The 21,361-nt window shown below is 40.6% G+C and overlaps 1 protein-coding gene across 1 annotated transcript in view; it reads left to right on the forward strand.

Annotated features, from left to right (window-relative positions):
• The window catches only part of USP12 (ubiquitin specific peptidase 12), a 32,699-nt gene extending 25,236 nt beyond the window's left edge, over positions 1-7,463 (forward strand). Inside the window, exons 7-9 of the mRNA XM_064716930.1 lie at positions 2,322-2,519; positions 4,242-4,320; positions 4,863-7,463. Of these exons, the coding sequence (XP_064573000.1) occupies positions 2,322-2,519; positions 4,242-4,320; positions 4,863-4,964 (379 nt within the window). The 3' untranslated portion in view covers positions 4,965-7,463. The remainder of the gene's footprint in view (positions 1-2,321; positions 2,520-4,241; positions 4,321-4,862) is intronic.
• The last annotated feature ends 13,898 nt before the right edge of the window (positions 7,464-21,361 follow it).

A 21,361-nucleotide genomic window follows, 5' to 3' on the forward strand; every position in this document is an offset into this window, starting at 1 on the left:
CTGGGGAAGGAGACAAATAACGCATGCATTCAGTGAAAATACTCTGGTACTTCTTTTGTGTGTCTGTGTAAAGGAGAGAACACCCTTTCCCCCTTAGTTTTTCTACTCTTCTTCCACTTAAAAGTAACTTGCCTTCATTCCTCTTGCTAGAATTCAATGTGTCTCTTTCCATGAGTAGTGAGAATCCATGTAAAGTGTTTTGGGACTCCTTTGATCATTATTTATTCTACAAATGAGAAAATGAATAGTCTTAAGACTAAAAAAGAGTTAAAAAGCCAAGTCAAAACAATGTGTTGGGCACTAATAAAAAATAATTGGCAATTACGAAGTCATTGATTGCATGTGACTTCTTAAACTTAGTTTTGTTTTGAAAATGAAATAATTTCTCCAGTTGCTGAAAGATTCGGTTTGATAGCACTTTTTGTGACTGTTGTTGTTAACTGAGTTTCTGGTTTCTTGAACATGTTTGATTACTTGTGCTAAACTGCTTGACAGAGCTCCTGGAAATCCTCCGAAGCTCGGTGGAAGCCTGAAAACCATGATGTTTGTTTAAAACCAATTCCTGCCTAATAGTTCTAGTCTTGTTTACACCTTTGAAAAACCTGTCAATTTGTGTACTGTGTGGTTATTTATTATCTGAGAAAGTATTTGGCTGAGGGACTGGGAGCTCTGACATGCTCCACTGGTTATGCCACTGCTGCTGGTTATTGGTTTACCATGGATTGCACACACAGCTTTTGCATATCTCATCTGCCAAGTCTGCCTTCACACATTGCCTAAACTTACTAATTGGTGTCTGGTAGAGGTTGTGGATCCAGGCCTGGCCTGTTTTCTGTTGCCTGAGCTCTTTTTCTGTGTGGGAGGTAATGTGAGCCATGACCAATATAAATTGGGTTGGCATAAACCTGTACTGTAGGCACTTCCATGGCAAAACACAGCTTTGATTGCTTATGTTTTGGGTTTCACGTGGGGTGTAGGTTCAGTTTCACTGCAGTCATACTTTTCTTCCATCTCTGTAAAACAGTTTAGCTGTGATGGGGACTACTCAGCTCTCGAAGATGGTGTACCAGATTTCTTCACCATTGAAAGAGCTCCAGTTACCAAACACAGTTACATTGTAAGGAGAGGACTTAGTTTTGAAAAGAGAGCAGAAATTGTAGCCATAATATAATCAAAATATAACTCACCCTAAAAAATAGTTGCTTCTGTCATCTTTCTGCCCTGCTCCAACTGTTTTCATTGCCTGGTCCCCTTGTGGGCAGGTGAGTTATCAAGGAATTTGTCCACAGTCCCCTATCTTTTGAAAACCAGCTGTCTTTTACAAATTTCCTGACATTCTGAAAGTGTGGCCTTAATAGACCTGTCTGGAACCTGGGCTGTATTGCAGAGACTTTTGAGCTGCCTTTTGGGGCTGAAAGTCTGAAAAGGCAGCACTGTGCTGGCCCAAGGCACTTGGCTGTGCCAGGAAGCAGAGAGCTCTGGCTTGGTTGCTGTGTTAGCATGGGCAGATTCATTGCCCAAAGATTTGGAAATCTGTGTTGCTGCCAGGCCAGCTGTGCTTGGCTGAGGAGGATTTGTAGGCACTGATGTGAGGTCTCAATACCTCATGCTGGCGAAAGGGGCTATTGAGCCCTCAGTAGAACTAGGTCACTTTCTGGCTTTGACTGTTGTAAAACATTGCTGCAACATTTGTACCAAATTTTTGTGCCAGAGCTCAGCTTTATCTTGTTTGGATAGCAGGAGGTAGTGCATAACAGCGGGCTATTTGTGTCCCTTGGAAATTTTAAATGAAGGGTTTGGAAATGAATGGCTAGGAAAACTTGGGAGCAATACTTATGTGACAAAGTGGTGTAACAAAGCTTATTTTAAAGAGCTTGTTTGACTTGGCTGATTTACTGGGAAATTCAGCTGGAACAGGACCTCTGAAATAGCTCTGTTGCAATACCTGCACTGTACATCAAGTGGGATCTAGGTTTTACTTTTAGAACTCCGAAAAGCTATGGGTAGATAGACTTAAAAGTTGAATTCTATGCTGTGTGATCTTTATGTCTAAAATACTATGTCAGCTCATTAAAGCTGTTTTTATATACTATATCTTACTGTTTTAAATATATTTTCAGTTCTCTCTCTCTCTTTCAGTTAAAAATCTTTAGTTTAACAACACAATAAACTTTTAAACATCTGATTGTTTTGGTTTCTTTTAATGCTTGCAAATGTTTTTAAAGACTTCAGTAAAACAAGTTTGTTTTTTGCTACTGACTGAATGTTTAGGATGAATATTGGAAATACTCCTGGTTTTTTGGCTTTGTTCTTTTTTTCAGGATGAAAGTAAAAAAGCTGCCTATGATTCTAGCTCTCCATTTGAAGAGATTTAAGTACATGGATCAGCTGCATCGATACACAAAACTCTCTTACAGAGTAGTTTTTCCTTTAGAGCTTCGTTTATTTAACACCTCAGGAGATGCCACCAATCCTGACAGAATGTATGACCTTGTTGCTGTGGTAGTTCATTGTGGAAGGTAATTACTCTGCTATAAACAAGGGGTTTTTTTATAAACAAAACTGTGCTTAAAAGAACAACACAAAGCCCCCAGTGTCATATAAATCAAATAAAGACCTCTTAAAAAGTAACTAACTTTTTTAGGAAAAAAAGTGTTGTGGGGAAAAGCTATCAGTCCTGACAGAAATTATGGCCTTGTTGCTTTGAGTGATCATTGTGAAACATGGTCACTGTATTTCACATTACAGATCTTTATATGAACTTAACTGTGTTTAAAAAAACAACACAAACCACACATTATCATATAATAATATTTAAAAACAGTTTCTAAGGAAAACAGCTTTCTTAGGAAGGAAAGCATTATAGAAAGATTAATTATAAAGCATTTCCTTTAGGGTGTGGTTTTTTCCTTAAGGCTTGAGCAACATTTTCTGAAATATATCCATATATTGTGAATTTTGTTGATTACTTTGTTTCACTGCTTTCAAAATAGGACTGTTAGATTTATATTTGATTTTGCTGTATTCAACAAATGTTCTTGTGGCTTCAAGAACATTTAAAACCAGCTTGTTCTACAAACTGCTTGTTGAGTGGATAAAAGCCTCAAGTTGAAAACTTGAAAATTACGATTTGACATCTAGAATTGCAGAATCATTTATATTGTAAGGTGAAATACTAAAACTCAAAGCAGGGTAACTTTGACATTAGATTAGGTTGCACTGATCACAGTTTCATAGCTAGGAATCCTAATTTCACTTTCTCTTTTGACAATTTGCTCCACTTATTCAATCTTCTCACAATGACTAAAGAGTAGACTTAAATAGATCTCAAATTGGACAATTTTGGAAAAAAGCCTTTGTGCCGTAGTTTTCTGGGACACTCTTGTTCTGGATTATAGGGGAAAATCTTTCTGGCCATTCTGACCATTTCTCTTTCTTGGGGAGTTCTCCATTCTCGGAGCCACGGGCAGGAAGGAGATGCCCACGCTGTTTTCATGGAGATCTGGTGCACAGACATCTCCCTCAGGATGGCACCTGACCTGGCACAAAGAGCTGCTGGCCAGGCGTGGCAGTTCCAGAGCTGCTTCAGCACTCTCAGTTGTAAGGTTCAGCTGTTTCAGAAATTGTGCTGTTTCCTTACTTGAGACCTGATCACAAAAAAGGCACTCCTACAGTTCTGGTGGATTGTTTTTTCTGGCACAGTCATGGAGAAATTTCTTGTCTGCCATAACTGAAGAGGCTGAGCATTGTTACAGTTTTAACTGGGAGCCTTTCTCATTGCTGAGCTTCTTGAGACTCCTGAACTGCCCATTTAATTCAGTTTCTGTTTACAGTGGACCAGATAAAGAGACTGGAGATGAGCAGCAGCTCTACAGGATTTTTCTTTCTGAAGATCAGAATAGTTTGGGATCTGTTCGGTCTCTATGAAATATCAGAATGCTTTATTGATTTCACTTCTCTGTCTCTGTTCAAGATTTCATTTACATTGTCAGTGGCTGTGCTGCTCTTTCCTTATTTGAAATTGTAATACTTTATTTAGCATAATAAGTATGACTATTGTGAGGATGATCTAAGTAGAGAGTTAAAAAAAAAAGACAAGACACATCCAAACAGAAATTGTTGTGGTAGCCATTTTAATTACTGTTAAATGCTGCTTTTCTACAAGAAAAATAATAAAAGGGAATGCATCTCCACATGTATGTAAGTTATGATTTATATTCTTTCCCCATTTTATTTTACAGTGGCCCTAACAGAGGACATTATATTGCAATAGTGAAGAGTCATGATTTTTGGTTGCTTTTTGATGATGATATTGTTGAGGTAAGCCCAACCAGAGCACATGCACCTCTCTTGTGGATCTGATTATTTAAAGTAGAATGACTGGTGTGCTGATGAAAAGAGGCTTCAACCCCAGTCTAAATGAGCAATAATTGTGTGTGCAGAGCTGTGCCTTACAATTTGACTGTGCAATGCTTTGAATTCCAATTAGGTTTTTAAAAAGAAATTCTTTTGTTCATGACCACTGTCTTTCACCATTGTTTAGTAAACTGTTCTGTGGCAAGACAAATAATGATACAGATAAATTGGGTTTTAGTTTACAATACATAGGAACTTAATGCAATACTTACAACAACACTTAAGAATTTATATATAAAACATACATAGCTGCTACCCTCTGTGCAGTTGATGGCTGAGAAAAAGCTGAAACATAACAAGTTGAAGAATTATTTGGATTTTATTGTGTTATGTAGTGATGTGAAAGTTAATTTGGTTTTACAATAACTTTTAGAGTGGAACCTAATTTTATGTGTATATTATGCAAGACACTCCTGCTTCAATTTTTTTTGTGTTTTTACATGCAGAAAATTGATGCACAAGCTATTGAAGAATTCTACGGGTTGACATCAGACATCTCAAAGAACTCTGAATCTGGTTACATCCTCTTCTATCAGTCCCGGGACTGAGGGGAGCCATGGTGAAGAGAGATTCTTGTGTCTCCCATCTTCTTGTCCTGGGGTGGAGCAAGCACTGAAGAGAAGGAAAGCAGGGAGCTCTAGGGGCAATAGCACAGTTTGCACACAACTAAGGAAAGAGTTTGGGGTTCTTAAAATGTTTATATCATTTTCATTTTATTTGCTCAGGTATCATGCTGACTACACATCTCCACTGCATCCCATGAAAGCAAAAAGAGAGATACCAGCCACACTTGCAGGAGCTTTCCTTTGGGCAATGCCATCTCTGTGGTCCTAGTTCAAAGCCCATTGAAGCCTTCCATGGACTTCAGTGACCTTTGAATCAGGTTTGGTGCAGTTAGGAGCGTTAGAAATCTGTATTTTATACAGACTTTGTGTAGAAAAGGTAAAGGATTCCCTGTGAAGTTAGTTTCCTGTGCTTAGGTTTGAAAGAGTGAGGTTTGGAAGGTTAACATGTAAGCAAGAAGTTATGTCTGGGCCCAACTCAATTGCCTTCTTGATGGAAGTGGTTTACCTGAGGGTGTGAAGTGGTGTCAGGGAGGCAAGGATGCTTTGCTTCTCTGGAGAAGCTTACATTATTTATAACGTGTGATCGGGAACAATCAGTCAAGGTTATGGCTTTTCATCTCCGTATGGGGAAAGATTTGGTTTGTAATAGTTTATTTTTTATTTATAAATTATTGTAACTTAGGATCTTGTGTATTGTCCTTTATTCTAACAAGTATTGGAAATTTTATATATTCATTTGAATTTAAACTAATTATGTTTAAATATTAAAGGAGAGACAATAAAAATTACAAAAGCGACGCCTACAATATCTGAAAAATTTTTAACACAGAAGAGAGATTTCCTTCTGGAGGAACTGGTATCTAACTCAGGTACTTTATTTAATAAAGTCAGAGTAGACTCTTCCCATTAACGGGTGAAAAAAATGATGTAGAAGACTTAAATCATAGGAAAACGTTGGTGCAGTGGTGGTATACCAGTCTTTGTAGTTCTTTGATGATTTGTTAATGGTTCATACTCCAGGCAAATTAGAATGATTTGGATCGAAGTAAATCATTTTAAGAATATTATTTCCTCTCCTAAAAGCAGACCAACTTCTGTTAAACATTAAATTAAGTCTGAGTAATAAGAAGAAATTGGTTTGGAATTTCATGAGACTGAAGGTATACCACATTCTTGTGAAAGTAATAATATTTAAGTCTTGTATAGTGGAAATTTTTTGAAACTAAGCAGTTTACCTTGCTTTAGGCTTATGAAACAGCGTTAAGAATTAAATCTTGGCAAAACACCTGATCTGTAAGAAATGTGAACTGTTTGACATTCTTCACTTAGGAGTACATTGTCTGACAGTAGCTGAATGTAATTTCTGGAAGGTCATTGGATGTGCATTCCAGATTATGGCAATCAGGTCTTGGTCCTTGTCACTCCCTTGTCAGCTAGTGATTTCTACATTACTGTAATTTTCTAAGGTTATTTTATTGGTACTGTTACAACTTTTAAAAGGAATGTCTCCTGTCTGCTGCTATAACTGACTATTTACTTACCTGTATCTTTTAGCTCAGGAAATGACTTCACCTATTCACTCAGTTGAACAAATCTTTAACAGGGTCACTAAATAAATTGGGCTATTTAGCAACTGTCATACTATAACAAATCGCTTTTGTAAGATGCAGAGTTTCTAACGCCTTGGTTTGGCTAGAATTCTTTTATAGAAGATTATGTATCATATTAAACTACCAGCATTGTAAAGTAAAGGCTAAATATTCTGGGAGGTGTAGAAAAATATGATTGGATTTTTCTGAAAGGATTCAAATAATGTTAACATCTATTTTTGGCTTTCAATAGAAAAAGGTTTAAGGGGTAAATCAGTTGCATAATGGTGCATGTTAGAAGGATGAAGTCCTTTGCATACTAAAGGTACAGTATTGCAAAAGAACTGTCATATTACCTTTTGCTAATTTGTTTGGTCTTTTTTTTCTTTTTCTTTTCTTATTTTTGGGGTTTTTTTCTTTTGTTTTAATGTAGTTGAAAGCTGAGGCTAGTTGATAAATGTTTTATACTTTAACAAAATTCAAAGCATTTTTGTTGTTTCACTGGTTTTACTCCTGCTATGTATTTTTATAAGATACTGACTTTTATTTTGTATAGGGGTTTTGAGATAGTATTCCAAATTACATATTTCGTTTTTCTTTTAGTGCAGCTGAAATAATTATAAGTTCTTCATTAAACTGATATCAGAAGCTGCAACTTAAAACAGAATTAAAAGAGACAGAAATACGAAATATAACTGATTGGTATGTAAAACATTACAGGATTTTTTCTTGACTGTAATACAGTGAGGAGTGTGGGAAAGTTGTCAGTTGTTGTAAATGGTGGAATTTATTTGCTGTGTACCTATGTAAATGTCAATTGGGATTGCAGTCCCTTATTTTGTATATTGGAGCAAAAAACTTCTATTAAATAAAGTTATGTTCTCTAAAGATACATGCTGTATCCTTTGTGGAGTCCAGATGATCAGTCAGCTGCCTTTTGTCCTTTATGATGTTTTTTTTTAAAAAAAAACAGCTATGTGGAACTTGCTGTGTTAGGCCAGCTGCCCTGAGCCCTGGGCAGAGAGGTGTGTTTAAATACACTGCATTAAGTATTTTAGTGTGTTGTTAGCGAAATCACAGGGTGGCAGCTGTGTTTGGTGTGCTGTGCTTCTCTAGCAGTAGTTTTTGGTAAGTCCTTGGTCTCTGAGCTAGAAGAGAAGGGAGTTTTAAATCCTGTACTTCCTGGACTTCTTCTCCCTTAAAAATAAATTTGTCCCTTGCCACAAAATACGTGTCCGAGTTACCCAGGGGATTTCTTGGGTGGCCACCTTGTGGGAGGGAAGACAGAAGGAGAGAAAAATGGGAGAATTTACATCATTGACATGTGAGAGAGGACAAAGGACAGGAGTCCGGCTCACGAATACAAGCTGTAGCTGGTTACAGTATCCATGGATGATCCAGGATCTTTCTTCCCTTGGAGTCCACTCTTCTTTGTAATGCAGGTAAATAAACATGAGGTGTCACAAACAGCTCAGGCCCTGCCATATTTGTAGTTGTGATGACTGTGTCTGTAGCCTTGGTGACTTTTAGGTGTTGGGGTACATGTATGAATGGTTAAAACCAAGCTGTGTTTTCAGAATTTAGTCATAAACCAGCTTGCATCTCCTTAGCTGGCATTCAGGTGGTGTTAGCACACAGGGATTTGGGGCCACTTCAGGTCCCCACCACCTGTGCCATCTGCATAGGGCTGGCAGATTAATGTGGGATCCACAGATCTGCATCCCTCTGAAGCAGCAGCTTGAAGCTGGGTAGGACATCCTGATGTGTTCCCTGTGGAAAAGGGTGGGGTTTCTACCTGTGGGTTTGGTTTTTTGTTTTCCTTTTGTTGTTGGTTCGGGGTTTTAAAAAGTTCTCTGAGAGCAATTTCTTGAAATTGTATTCATAGATGAAACCACCTCTTTGGTTACCTTTGTCTCTAAAAGAAGGAAAGGTTTCGGTGCATGTTAATTACCTGTGGGCTGCAGTATTACACTGACAGTACTTTTGTGACTTTTCTAAAAGTTTGAACAGTGCAGGTATTGATTGTTTGCTTCCAAAGAGTGGCTGTACTTTGTAAGGTTTCCAGTTTTCCCCCACATTTGTCTGAGTTGATCTTAACTCTGTGTGTCTTGGAAATTCAGGGGTTTTTTTCCCTCTTGACAATACAATATGCACTATTAATAATGGTTTTGGTCTTACAAGGCTTCAAAGTCCTCTAACCTCTCACAGCATAATGTGAGATGTATAATACATTAGTTTCTTTACCTGTGAGCCTCCAAGAGCTCCATTATTACTGAATTAATATTCTGCATAATCTGTATTCAAGGGTGGTTCACTTTGCAGCAGCTTTGCCACTAAATGATTGCTATAAATGAACAGTGCAAGTCAACTACCATGCAAACAAACACAAGCTTCATAAATACAGAGATCCCTGAAATCCATTGTTTCCTGTTTTAATGATAGAGTGTGGCGAGGCAGTAATGAACTTTCTTTGGTATTTGTTAAAATATATTCCTTGGGGAACTTCTATACTAAGAGTGTGTTGGATATATAAGGAAGATTGTAGATATCACCAGTTTTAAAATGAACAGAGTGATATCTTTGGCTTTCTTAATAAAAGTACAAATAAATTATATTCTTTCTCTAGTGGCTTGTGATTGCTGCCTGCATAAGAGATTGTAAGGGCTCAGAAGAGGGTAAGGTGCTTTGTACCCAGGTCATTGTTATAGAACCCATGTTGGCATCATTAGGGAACTCTAATTACAGAAGGACCATCAGTCATGTCCTTGATCTGCATTCTGCAGGTTATATAATTCAGGATATCCAGGAGAGAGAATGCACAGCAGGAATCCATCTGGAATTAGAGAGACGTAGCTTTACAATTATTTACTGGCACAACAGATATGAAATCAGCATTCCCCCAAAAGACAAAATATTGTATTTAGCGCAGATTTCTGGTGTTTGGAGAATTTAGGGGATGCTCAAAACATCCTGCCGTTCTTGACTTTTTCATGCGTTTGTGTGTGTGTTTAATTTGCTGTTTGAAATTTCTGTCTGTACACAGATACTTAAGGTTGATATGATTGTATTAATGAGTGCTCCTCCAGAAACAATTTATGCATATATGGAGTGTAATATTTTAGTGGTCTGATCTACAAATATTTTCTGACTCTTCACTAGGACTCATTTGTGTATTTTCTGTAACTGATTTTAGGAAAAAAGTAGTGAAGGTCTCAGAATATTTTATTATTGTATTATTAAGTGATTCATTATCTAGGGATGCCTCTGCTCTCAAGTTCATCAGCTGAATTTGAGTGTCATTGGGCCATAGCACAACCTGATGTGCATCAGCTGCTTTGAGGTGTGATTGTTATGTTGCTTCATCTCTGTTTCACTGAGTGTTGCTTTGTTTCAGTGGCTGCCGTGATCAGCTCTTACAGGATGTGCTAACAGCATTCAGCTGGAGTTGCCTATTTCCAAGCTTGCACATTTATTTGGCTTTCTGGAGAATCATTATCCCAATGTTGTGTCACATCCATCTTCTCTGCATCTTCCATGTCAGGGAAGATTGCCAGTACACAGCCTCAGACAGTGTTTGGTAAATCACTGAGTTGTATGTCAGAGATGAGATACAAGGTATTTGCACTGACAATATCTGGTGCTTTCTGTTTTTGTCATGTCTCTGTGGTGAACATACTCTTCAATATAAAAAAGAAAATTGGAATCATGAGATTGAACAAATGCAACCTTGGTGTACCCTTTTCCTCCTCTTTTTAAAGAGACTGTGAAAGGCATGCAGTGTTTCCCCCTAAGATTGCTACATAATCAAAAGCATATTTGAAAAATGAAATCTTTGTTTTACAGAAGATGCCTTTTAAATTGTTTTTGAGCTTATTTAGAGTTGCATGGCATGGCAATGTTACATAGGGGTCATCAGAAGCAGGTTATGAGAAGATCTGTTAGGAGCTAGATGCCAAAGAGGTGTCAGTGTAATTGCTAATCCCAGTCTAATGTGGCCCTAAATTTTGCCGAACAGCTACCAAGAACCTTCAGTGAATACTGGGAGAAAAACTGCATTAATCAGGACTGTACTTGCTGCATATGCAATACTCTGAGACTCTTTTCCATTTTTTTTTTTCATAAAAGAGAGACAAACTATTTCAAATGTACACTTTCAATATTTATAGGATGTGTGTTCGCTCTTTTTTGTTTGTGGTTTTTTTTTTTTTTTTTTTGGGTGAGGGTGTTGTTTGTTTGTTTTTAATTCTGGTAACTTTTCCTGTATGGAGAGTATTAAAGGGAGATACTACAAGTTGAGATCAACAAGTGTGTTCCACAAATATATCACAACACCAATTAGCTTTTTTTCCCCCCATATTTTGCATGTAGAATTATTCATAATTCACCAAAGGAGAAAAGAGACAAAAATTACTATAGTTCCTAAGTTGTCTTTTGTCTTTATTCATCATTGGATTGTGTGCAAGTTAATATGTATTTATGGGGTTAAAAAAATTAAAAATAACTTGTCCATTTAAAAAAAGTAGAATGCATGATAATTTTGTGTTTCAGTGAGTAAAGAAATTTTTTTGAAAATTATGAAGCTGTAAAATGCTGCTTTTGGACAAATTGGGTAAATTTAAAAAATAATAGTAAAAAATAATGATAAAATGAAAAAATAATAAAAAATAATACCAAAAGCTTGTTAATAAGGATTACAGTGAGAGGGAAAAAGCCCCAGAGCCTTGAAATCTCTAAAACCAGTGACAGGCTGGCTGATGGGGCAGTCTGTATGACACCAATTATCAGCCTGCACTGAATCCGTGTGTCCAAACCTGGCATCTCCTGGTGGTTTTGCTGTACGTCAGGTACCTCTGCACATATCAGGAGACACAGCTGTGTGTTCAGCTGGAAACTTCCATGGGGAACACAGCTGGGATAGTAGTGACAGCACAGCAATGTTTGTCTCTAAGTGCACAAATGCCCACCTTCATTTTGGAAACAGAGAAGGAGGAACGTGAGACCGCAGCTGCCAAGTGTCCCCCTTCGCGAAAAGATAAATCTCAGATTTATGTGGGGATGCTGAGTCCTGAGTAATCCAGTCCCACTTCAGTGTTTTCCATCAAGAAAATGTGCTTCAAACAGCTGCCACACATTTCAGGAGGTCTGGCCTGCCTGGCACTTGTTCTCCTGTGTTCTAGTGTTGCAGCCACCTACGTGAAGGGCGATAAAAATTCCGTCTTATAAAACACTCCTTGCAAAATTAGTGGTAAGCCTGGACAGAAAGCTGCCTGAACTGGTTGCCTGCTCTTCCTCTTGTGTGCAACAGGCGTAGCAGCTTTGAGGGCTTAGCATATGCTCTGTGATTTTCGTAGTTGAGACATCTTGTTCCAACTTGCTCAGTTTGGTGGTTTAACTGAGGGGCAATTCAGCATCTGCTTGTGGAAGTTATCTCGTTGAACCATGATCTGACTCCAATTTCCATTCCTGGCTGGGCATGCATATCAAACATTTCCTGATGTTCTGTGCCTGTTTACCTAAGTACTAAGAGCAGAAATGTGAGGTTTTTTGTTCGGTTCCCTCAAGGTTTGGGTAAGTTTGTAGGGGTCAACATGCAGGAAGGTTACAAAAATCCAGTTAAACATTAAATTTAATAGGAGTTACATATTTTAAAAATTGTTGTTGATGAGGAAAACAGATCATGTTAAAAAAAGGCATGATTCATGTGGAAGCAAGGAGCGATGAAAGTTTGTGGCCTTGAATATCTGAGAGAACAAACCTTTTCAAGTGCTCCCTAAGAGTATCTGGACCCTCAAAAAGCAACATTTCTCTCTGAGCATTATCTGATATGCTGATTCAGTGCAGATCTTACCTTTTATGGTGAAATGAAAAGCAATGAAGTATTTTTCCTATTCTGCAGGCAAGGTCTGCAGTAATTTTGGGGGCTTGAGGTGTTTTTCATTAAAAATCATTTTGATGTTTTGTGATTAATGATTTACTGGAATCCTTACAGATGATTAAATTTGGTGAATTAAGGTTCTAAGTCGCCTTGTATCAAGGCTGGTTTCCCATTGTTGCTGTTATTTTTTAAATTATGTTAAGGAAGATGTGAAGATCAGAATCCAGCTGTCACATTAATGTTCCATTTATTTGGCTGATTGCTCTGTTGTGGATGTCTAGATAATTATATGTAAATCACTGACTTCTTGCTAATGGCCAACTTGAGGGGTTTTTTCCACAAATCTGTCAGTTCTTGAATGTTTCTCCTAAAGTGTGAAGGGGAATTAAAAAAACGTTTTGACATATTCATGCAAATGTAGGCTGAATGTAGATGTGCAAATGCTTAAAGTGTGGTATCTAAACGTGGCTGTTTTCAAACTGCTGCTTTTGAATGGGGAATCAGGCTCCGTATTTAAAAACAAAAACTGATGAAATGTAAGTGCCTGAAACAAATCATTGCAATATGATTTAAAACCCTGCTTGTCTTCTGAATATTTTTTCAGTGTCAACAGTAAAAGTCCCCTGAAATGAAAAGGAGCTGCATAATCCCAGTGTCTTTGGAAAGGTCATTACAATGTGGATGCCTAATACGGAGTTGGAAGCTTAACTTTTTATACAGAGTTGGCAATTTTGGTCTGACTTAATTAATAGAAATTTTCTGTAGTTTTACATAAGGTAAAGAATCCATTTTGTGCCTGGTGATGAAAAAAATTTTTGCATTAAAAAAATCCCTCTTTTCATAAATCACTAGAAATAGCAATGGTCAAAGCTTTAGGGGCGTCCTAAGTGTGGCATATTTAAACCTGTGTGAGCAAGGGCTTGTGTTTATGGATGATTAATACTGTTCACAGAAAAAGACTAACATCAGCAGTGAAGCTTTCACATGTTGTGTGTGAAAAAGCAGTTCAGTTTTTAAAGAGGCTTTTGAAAGCAGTCTTTGCTCATAACTTTACTGTGCTCAGCTAATTGAACTATTCTTTCTCATTCAGATACCAAGTGGGGCTTGGAAAAAAACATTTACAGTAAATTTGGATGCTTTTATAAATTCAAGTGAATAAGTTTCAGCCTAAAATGGAGTGAAGTATGCAGGCAACCATAGTTATAATTATTTCATTCACATGTCAGTAATGGCTGACTTATCCCATATAGAATTTTAAATCTTCAATACTCAATTAATTAAGCCTTGGAAAATTGTGCTTAGTCTGTTTTCTTATACTGTTGACCTGAAGGTTTTTTGTTTTGAGAAGAACAGCTTCCTGCTAGAATATGTTTTAAACTAAATGACAAAGTTATTTAATATAGATATGTCATTCTGTGAAACCGTTTGTATAGCTTTCATAAAGTACTGGAATGAACCTGGATGATGATAATGTTGACTAACAAAGTGCAATTCCAAGCTACAGAATGGCCAGCTGACTGGAGGGTTTGGATTTTTGTTTTGTTTTGTAAGTCATTCTTTGGTTGCTGGATGTATACATGTGCCCATCCCTATGCCTCCACTGTGCCCTGAGATGAAAACCTAAATCTGATGTTCCTGTTGCTGGATTAGGACTGGTAAACCATGAGGAATATTGGCCACTGTGGATAATAGAAACTGCCATTAGTGTTGCCCCATACTGCTGAAGAGCAAGGCAGACTGAAACGCTGTGGTAGTGGCTAAGAAGAGCAGTGGTCCCACCAGGATACCCTGGGACCTGAGCTCCAGGACTGTTGTGGCTCTGGCTGCTTTGTGGAAGGACAAACATTGCACTCTGCTGCAGAATTCATACACATCAAACCAGTCCTGCCAAGGCAGTGCCTTCCTCGTATATGTACTAAATACTCAATGTCATCAGGAATTTTGCTGATGACTAACGGTGTATCAGGGATTTTTTGCTTTAGAGTGCTGTTGTGAGGAAAAGCAATTGCATTCATGTCATTAATACACGCTTGTAAAAGCAGGGCTGCAAGAGCAGCTGTCTGAGAAAAGGGAATCTGGTTCTGTTGAAACATGTTTCTCTTTCCACATCAAAATAAAACCCAGCAATTTGCTTGGGCAAACAATGGGCCTGGAGAGGGAGCACAGAAGGAGTTCCAGCTTGCTGAGCGTGCGGTGGCCACCTCCCAAGCCATGCTTGTCACAGCAAACACAGCACCCAGCACGCTGAGCCCTGTGCTAGGGCTGCCATTCCAGCAGGACACTGCCTCAGATCCACTGTGCTCTTCCTGGTCTTCAGAGCACCAGCAGAATGTGTCTCAGCTTCCTCAGGGCCCATCCATCTCTCCCTGAGTCCTGGTGGGTTGGAGATCACCAAACCACCAAGGGCAGGGTAAAATCCGCTAATGGCGCGTGGCCTTTTCCAAAGAGGCTCCGCTCCTGCTGTATTTGTGCTCTTGTGTCTTCAGAGCTATCACTGGGGAGGAATTTCCCAGCAAAGAAAACTTGGCTAGAAATTGATTTGTGGAAACTTTTGTGGGAACATAATTCCCCAGTTTTTGGTGAAACAGCTGCAGAGTGAAGACAGTGATCCATTCACTTGCCTGCCAACTCATTGGATGGGTTTATGGGGAGTCCAGATTTCAAGAGCACTACAGGGTAGTCACGAGGGTTTCAGACAGTATAAGTATCTTGAGTCTGCTGTGCTTGTTTAAGTTCCCCACAGACACAGTGGTTTCAGATGAAACATTTGATAAGCCTGATAACATGCACACACTAAGAGGCTGGATTGAGACTGCCTTCCTCCCTTTGCTACCTTTGCATGCTTGGCTGGATTTCACTGAAAGACCTTTCACCTTCTGGATTTCACTGAAAGACAACAGGGAGAAGCAGAGGTGGTTTATTATGCTGATAATTTATCAGTATCTAGAAGAACTGAAAACTTTGGATATGTACAGGAAACTCATTTGAGCTCATAGAACAAGAAATAGGATTATTAGCTTCAGAAGACCTTGGTATTAAAAAACCATATGAGATAGCAAGGGAGTTTCACAGAGACTTCTGAAGAAAATAGGTGACCTTGGAGTGATCTTTTGACTCCCCAGGCTGGAGTGGATTGTTTCCCATTTCCCACTTAAGCCTCTTTTTTCATTTCTGCCCATGGCAAGTTTTTGGAATTATCTTTCAATGCCATCCCCTTGTTTGCTTAAAATTGGTTAGTGAAAGAGCAGGAGCTATTCCCTTCCCAAATCTGTGTTCAAACAGCATCTCTGGTCATGCCAGGTTGTTCAGGGCTTCGTCCATTTTGGTCTTGAAAATGCCCAAGGCAGAGATGGTACAGCCTCTCTGGGCATCCCGTGTCACTGCTTGACTGTGCTTGCTGTGAAAGTTTCTCCTTGCAAGTCTGAACTTCTCCCTCTTCAATTTATGGCTATGATCAATCATCCTCCCACTGTGTATCACAGAGAACAGCCTGGTTTTCATCTTCTGTGTTTTAAAATCAAAGACCTATTGTTATTTAATGTGACCCCTTGTGCATCACAGAGCTGTAAATTTCATCCTGCTGCATCTGGGGGACACCTCTAAGTGGTAAATGTCTCCTCATTTAAGGTGCCTCTTGCTGGCTTAGGAGGTTTCTTGTGGCAGCTCAGTACCCTTCTGCCTTCAGAATGTTCATATGACCTTGTATATGGTTGGTTTGAACCAGCAATTCCCTCCCCCGACATGGCTCATCTCTTCTTCCCTGTGTTTGCCCTCACCTCACTCTCCCTGACTCTCCAAGTTTCTTTGTTTGTGTCTAAGTCTTATGTTCCACAGGACCTGCTCCCCACCTCTGGATGCTGCCTCTCAGAGCAGATGTCTGCACCCACATCATTCTGCTTTCTGTTCCTCCCTCTGTCTTCCTCAGCCTCAACTCCCAGCCTAGCTCATCCTACCAGCTCCAGCCCTGCTCTCCTCTTGCTCTCTTCCCTCTCCTCTGGGGCAGATCTGAGATTTGGCTCCTTTGCATTCCTGGGCTCAGCAGCAGGATGTTTCTGCTGCAGATTCAAAGCTAGCCCCCAGCCCCAGAATTTAATTTGTGACTCATGAGTTCTGCCTTTGAGAGCTGCAGGTTCACAGGCTGCAGGCAGTCCATGTCACATGGGGATAACCTTCACCAGGGACTGGGCCATGCTGCTGGCCAGAGGGGACAGCACCACTTACTCTGTTTTCAGCCTGGAAACTCCTGTGCAGTGCTTCTGTCGTACCATACAAAGCTACATATTGCACTTTTGAGATCTCCTACCTGTCAGGGTCTGCTCCTCATCTCTATCTACACTTTGGCTTGGGCAGCCGTGCCAGCTTCATTTTCCTAGCAAAGTCACAATAACTTTTTCTTCATCTCCATTTACGATTAACATGAGGGCTCTGCCTAAGATTTAGTAATTTGTGAACTAAAAGCATTGGAAAGATGACTTCACTTCATGATCTTCTTCTCAAGAAAAATAATCCTTGGAACACCTGTAAATTATCTGAGGTACTGTGTCTGCTGCTAATAATATCCTATTTATTCTCATTTTCTACTTTTGAGTTTGCACTGCTCGTATCTATTTATATCTCCCAGTGAGTTGCTGTGTTATCCTGAAACTGTAGGAGGATCAGGCTATTTCCACCAGTTCATACAGCCTTGGTCCAGTGGGGCTGGGTCCCTACATGCTGGAGAAGGCAAACCACAGCAATAATTATCTGTGGCAGGAGGCATTAATTACACAGGATTCTTCATTCTCAGCTGCACGTAATGCATTGCCATTTTAATTTCCTGTCTTGCATAGCAGACGCACTGGGCTTTCCTGATGCTGTGCTTGAGTCATGGTGGTGGAGCTGGGGCCATGAGGGGGTCCCAGGGAGGCAGCAGTGGGATGCAGTGCTCCAGCTGTGACTCCCAGCCTCAGGACTGGGCAGCCTGCCCAAACTGTTTCACCTTGAAACCCAGCAGCTGCCAGGTAAGGCAAGAAGGAAACGCTGAGATAAAGGTGTGTTACAGCAGCTTTCCTGCCCTCAGCTGTCCTCCTGCTCCTGGATCTAAAAGCAAGCCCAGAACTCCTCAGTTCTGCAATAACAAACCAAGCTTGCAGGGATGATTTCTGCCTAGCCGAGAGCATGTGGCAGCCCTGAGAATTTCTGGTTTTCTGTCCACAAGTAATGAGTGGCTGCAGGACAGACCCCTGAGAAGTGACAGAGAGCAAGTTGTTAACCATCCATCCAAACAACAGTCCGGTTTGACACACTGGTTTTCAACGAAGTTTAGAAATGGAGTTTTCCGAGCCCCTTGCAGAGCAGAGGATGCTGCTGCTCCTGCCTTTGGTGGCAGCTTCTTCCCCAGCGGCTCCCCCAGCACAGCCACACCAACCCCTTTTGGGGGGATATGGCTCCCCAGCACCCCCTCCTCTTTTCCTTGTCAGTGTATGAGCTCTTTGCCCCCAGGGGAGGTGAGCAGCTTGGCAGCAACACCAAAGCCCTCAGACACAAACGCTGGGGGAAGTGTTTTATAGACATCACACTATTTTTTACAAAATGTAGTGAGGCTGTAATCAGGAGTAATGAGAGGAGGTGCAGTTCCAGCATGCTGCTAATTAGGCACTAAAAACCTGAGCACAGTTGTCAGCACCTCTATCTCCAGTGATAATTCAAAACGTGGTATTCCTCCCTTTCCAATTCCCCCCGATGAATAACTCAAGTGACATTCAGTTATAATCACAAAAAGTTATGGCAAAACCTATTCCCTTTAAGCTGTTGCACACCCAACAGTCCCTGGCAAAGTCAAGAGGGCTTATTCCAATTATTGAGACACAAAAATATATTGCTATATTTTTTATAAACAGAGAAAATTGCACTTGTTATTTCCCCACAGCCAATGGCAGTAGTGCCGCTTCCTCACTTGGCTAGAATCCAGCCCCAGCCTGAGTCTGCCTTGGCTTGTTTGGAAAATCAGCTCCCGAGCTGTAATCTGTCCCTCCAGATGGTGCCTGTGCAGTGCTACTGAAGGGATGTGCTAATTACCTTGTATTAACTCAAGCTGAGACAAGCAAAGTGCACTTTCTAATGTGTAGGTGGAATGAAGATGTTGGACATTGGTCCTGCCTTTAACAGCCTTTGTGCACACATCCAAGCCATGATCATTCCAGCTTCTCCAGGAGAATGCCATGGGAAAAGCATCAAATGCCTTAGTGAAGTCCAGACAGACAACATCCACAGCCCCTCCCTCATCTACTAAGCTTGTCACAGAAGATGAGGTTGATTGAGCACAGCCTGCCTTTTGCACACCCATGCTTGCTGGGTGTGTGCCCTCATTGTCCTGCACATGCTGCATGGTGCCACCAACCTGCTCTGTAACCTTTTCTGGCACCAAGGGCAGGCTGACAGGCCTGTAGTTCCCTGAATCCTTCTTCCAGCCCTTCTTAGAGATGGGCATCACATTTGCTGACTTCCAGTCAACTGGAATATCCCCACTGAGCTAGGACTGCTGGTAAACCATAGAACTGTAGAATGGACTGGGTTGGAAGGCACCATAAACATCAACTAGTTTTAGCCTCCCTATCATGGGTACCGACATCTTCCGCTACACCAGATTCCTCCAAGCTTCATCCAGCCTGGTCTTGAACACTTCTGGGGATGGAGCATCCACAGTTTCTCTGGGGCAACCCGTTCCAGAGCCTCATTGTTGCCATCTCATTGCAGGGGTTCCATACTGTTGTCTCCTAATCACAAAAGTTCCATACCTTCTTGGTGTTTCTCATGGGCATCTCCTCAGAACACTGACTCTCTCATCTTCACAAAGCAGCCAACTGACCCCAATATCCTTCCCACCCAGCCACCCCACTCTTTTATAGCACTGTTCTTCTCATTGCTTACAGCTGTGGCCTGTTAAAGCCAGGCCTGTTCCTAATCTTTGATAATTGGCCCAGCTGCAACTCCTTAGGGGTAAGATTACTTTCTACACTCTCTTTATTTTCTTATATTCTATCCTCCTGCACCTTATCACTCTCACAGTAAAGAATTTCTTCCTAATATTTAATTTAAACCTATCCTTTGATAGAAAGTGGCTTGATGAACACTTGATCCAGGTCTCTTGGTACCCTTGGAGGAATCCTCTCCAGCCCCACAGACTTGTGTCTAAATGGTGCAGCAGGTGAGGATAACTAAACATTTCCCTTTGGAATCTGAGGACTTCACTCTGCTCCCCATCCCTGTCTTCTATCTTAGGGGTGAGCCCTGTAAACTCCTTTAGGCAGGCCATGTTACAAAGGCTGCAGGCTGTATTTATTGCTGAGATCTTGCAGGAAGAGAAAGTGACTGCTTTTCTTTAGAAAATCCTCACTTTTCTAGGTCACTCCCTTGTCTTTTGAAAATCCCTAAGTGGAATTTAGGATAAAAACCCTGATAGTTGGCATTCCTGTTCCGAGTAACAGGTTGGATTAGCTGGCACATCCAAGGGAGTGTGGCAGTTCATCACCCTGGCCTGTGGTTCTCCTGTGCACTGCCAGGGGCTCAGGACCCTCTCCCCTTGTCACTCTGCTGCCAGCAGTGCCCTGGGGCAGAAGGACATTTCCCAGAGCTTTGAAGGCTGGGAAACAGGAGGTGAAGTTGTTTACTTCTTCACCTGACATTTACCACAGAAGTAACAATGAAATCCAGCAGTGGCATACAGCTGGCAGGAGGTGCTGAAACCCAGGAGTCTGCTGAGACAAACTGATGGGTGGCTTTAGCTTCAGAGAGGAGTGGGTTTGTGCTCTCAGCCCCCAGAGATGTGCTGGCTTCCAGCTGCTGCCCCAGGGGGTCCCACGGGATCCTCTCCTCGCCCTCCACACCTAGTGACTGCTTGCTGCAAGGCAGATTTCCTCATCCGAGAGACCATCCTGTGGAAAAGCCTTCCCCCACTTTTGTGCCTTACCCACAGCCTTCCCCCCGTGCTCGTTCTCCAGCAACTTCTGAACCAAACCCATGCCTGACTCAGGAGTCTCAAAGGTCATTGTTAGGAAAATTAATCCACAAACACCAGGAGTTTTTGTCCTAAAAGGAGACAGAGGGGTCCTTTTACTTTATTCAAATAAAGGGAGAGGCCATGGGGCATTCCCCTGGGGTCTCTCAAATTTTTGGAGGACGCAACCTCCCTTTATATCCCAATTATCCAGCCACATTTCCATTCTCTCTTTCCCCATTGGCTGAGGTACTTGAGAGGTTCCTGATACACCTGATACTGAAGATTTCCCTCTAATGTATAACCCTCCCTTTTAATTTTTAATTCTTACAGAATTTAGGGGATTTTCTTCCCCATTGTTTCTTTCATCTTTTAATGTCTAATTTCATTTATCAGCAAACCTAAAGTTTATTTGTAAAGGCAAATATCCTTTTCCATTCATCAATCAGTGGAATCCTTCCCATTGTTTCTTTTATCTCCCAGTGCTAGTTTTATCTACCAGCAGACCCACAGCTTGTTTGTAAAGACAAATCCACTATTCCTCTCATAATCAAGTTTCTCCAAGCTTCATGCATGGTGTTGGATGGGTAAAGGAGAAGACCCAAATAATTTCCACTAGTTGTCTCTTTTAAACTGTCTATAACAGGTTTTCTTGAGGTATTTTCATTATTGAGGAGTGAAAACCATCTCTGAGAGCTGAAGAGGAAATAAAAAGCTCCCTGCCAAGTGTCAGTGACTTTGCCCAAATCCCAGGGATGTCTCCTTCACACCACTACCCTACCAAGCTTCTCAGAGTTCAGGTTTTTATAACAGCACTGCTCCCATACCAAGGGGACCATGTATTTTTGTAGGCTGAATCTAATTTTTTTCCATCTCAGTTTGTATTTTCTATTTTTAAAATTATTCTTCTTCCAATATCTCTATCAAAACACACACCAGG

This window comes from Zonotrichia leucophrys, chromosome 1, assembly GCF_028769735.1.
Source record: "Zonotrichia leucophrys gambelii isolate GWCS_2022_RI chromosome 1, RI_Zleu_2.0, whole genome shotgun sequence".
NCBI lineage: Eukaryota > Metazoa > Chordata > Aves > Passeriformes > Passerellidae > Zonotrichia > Zonotrichia leucophrys.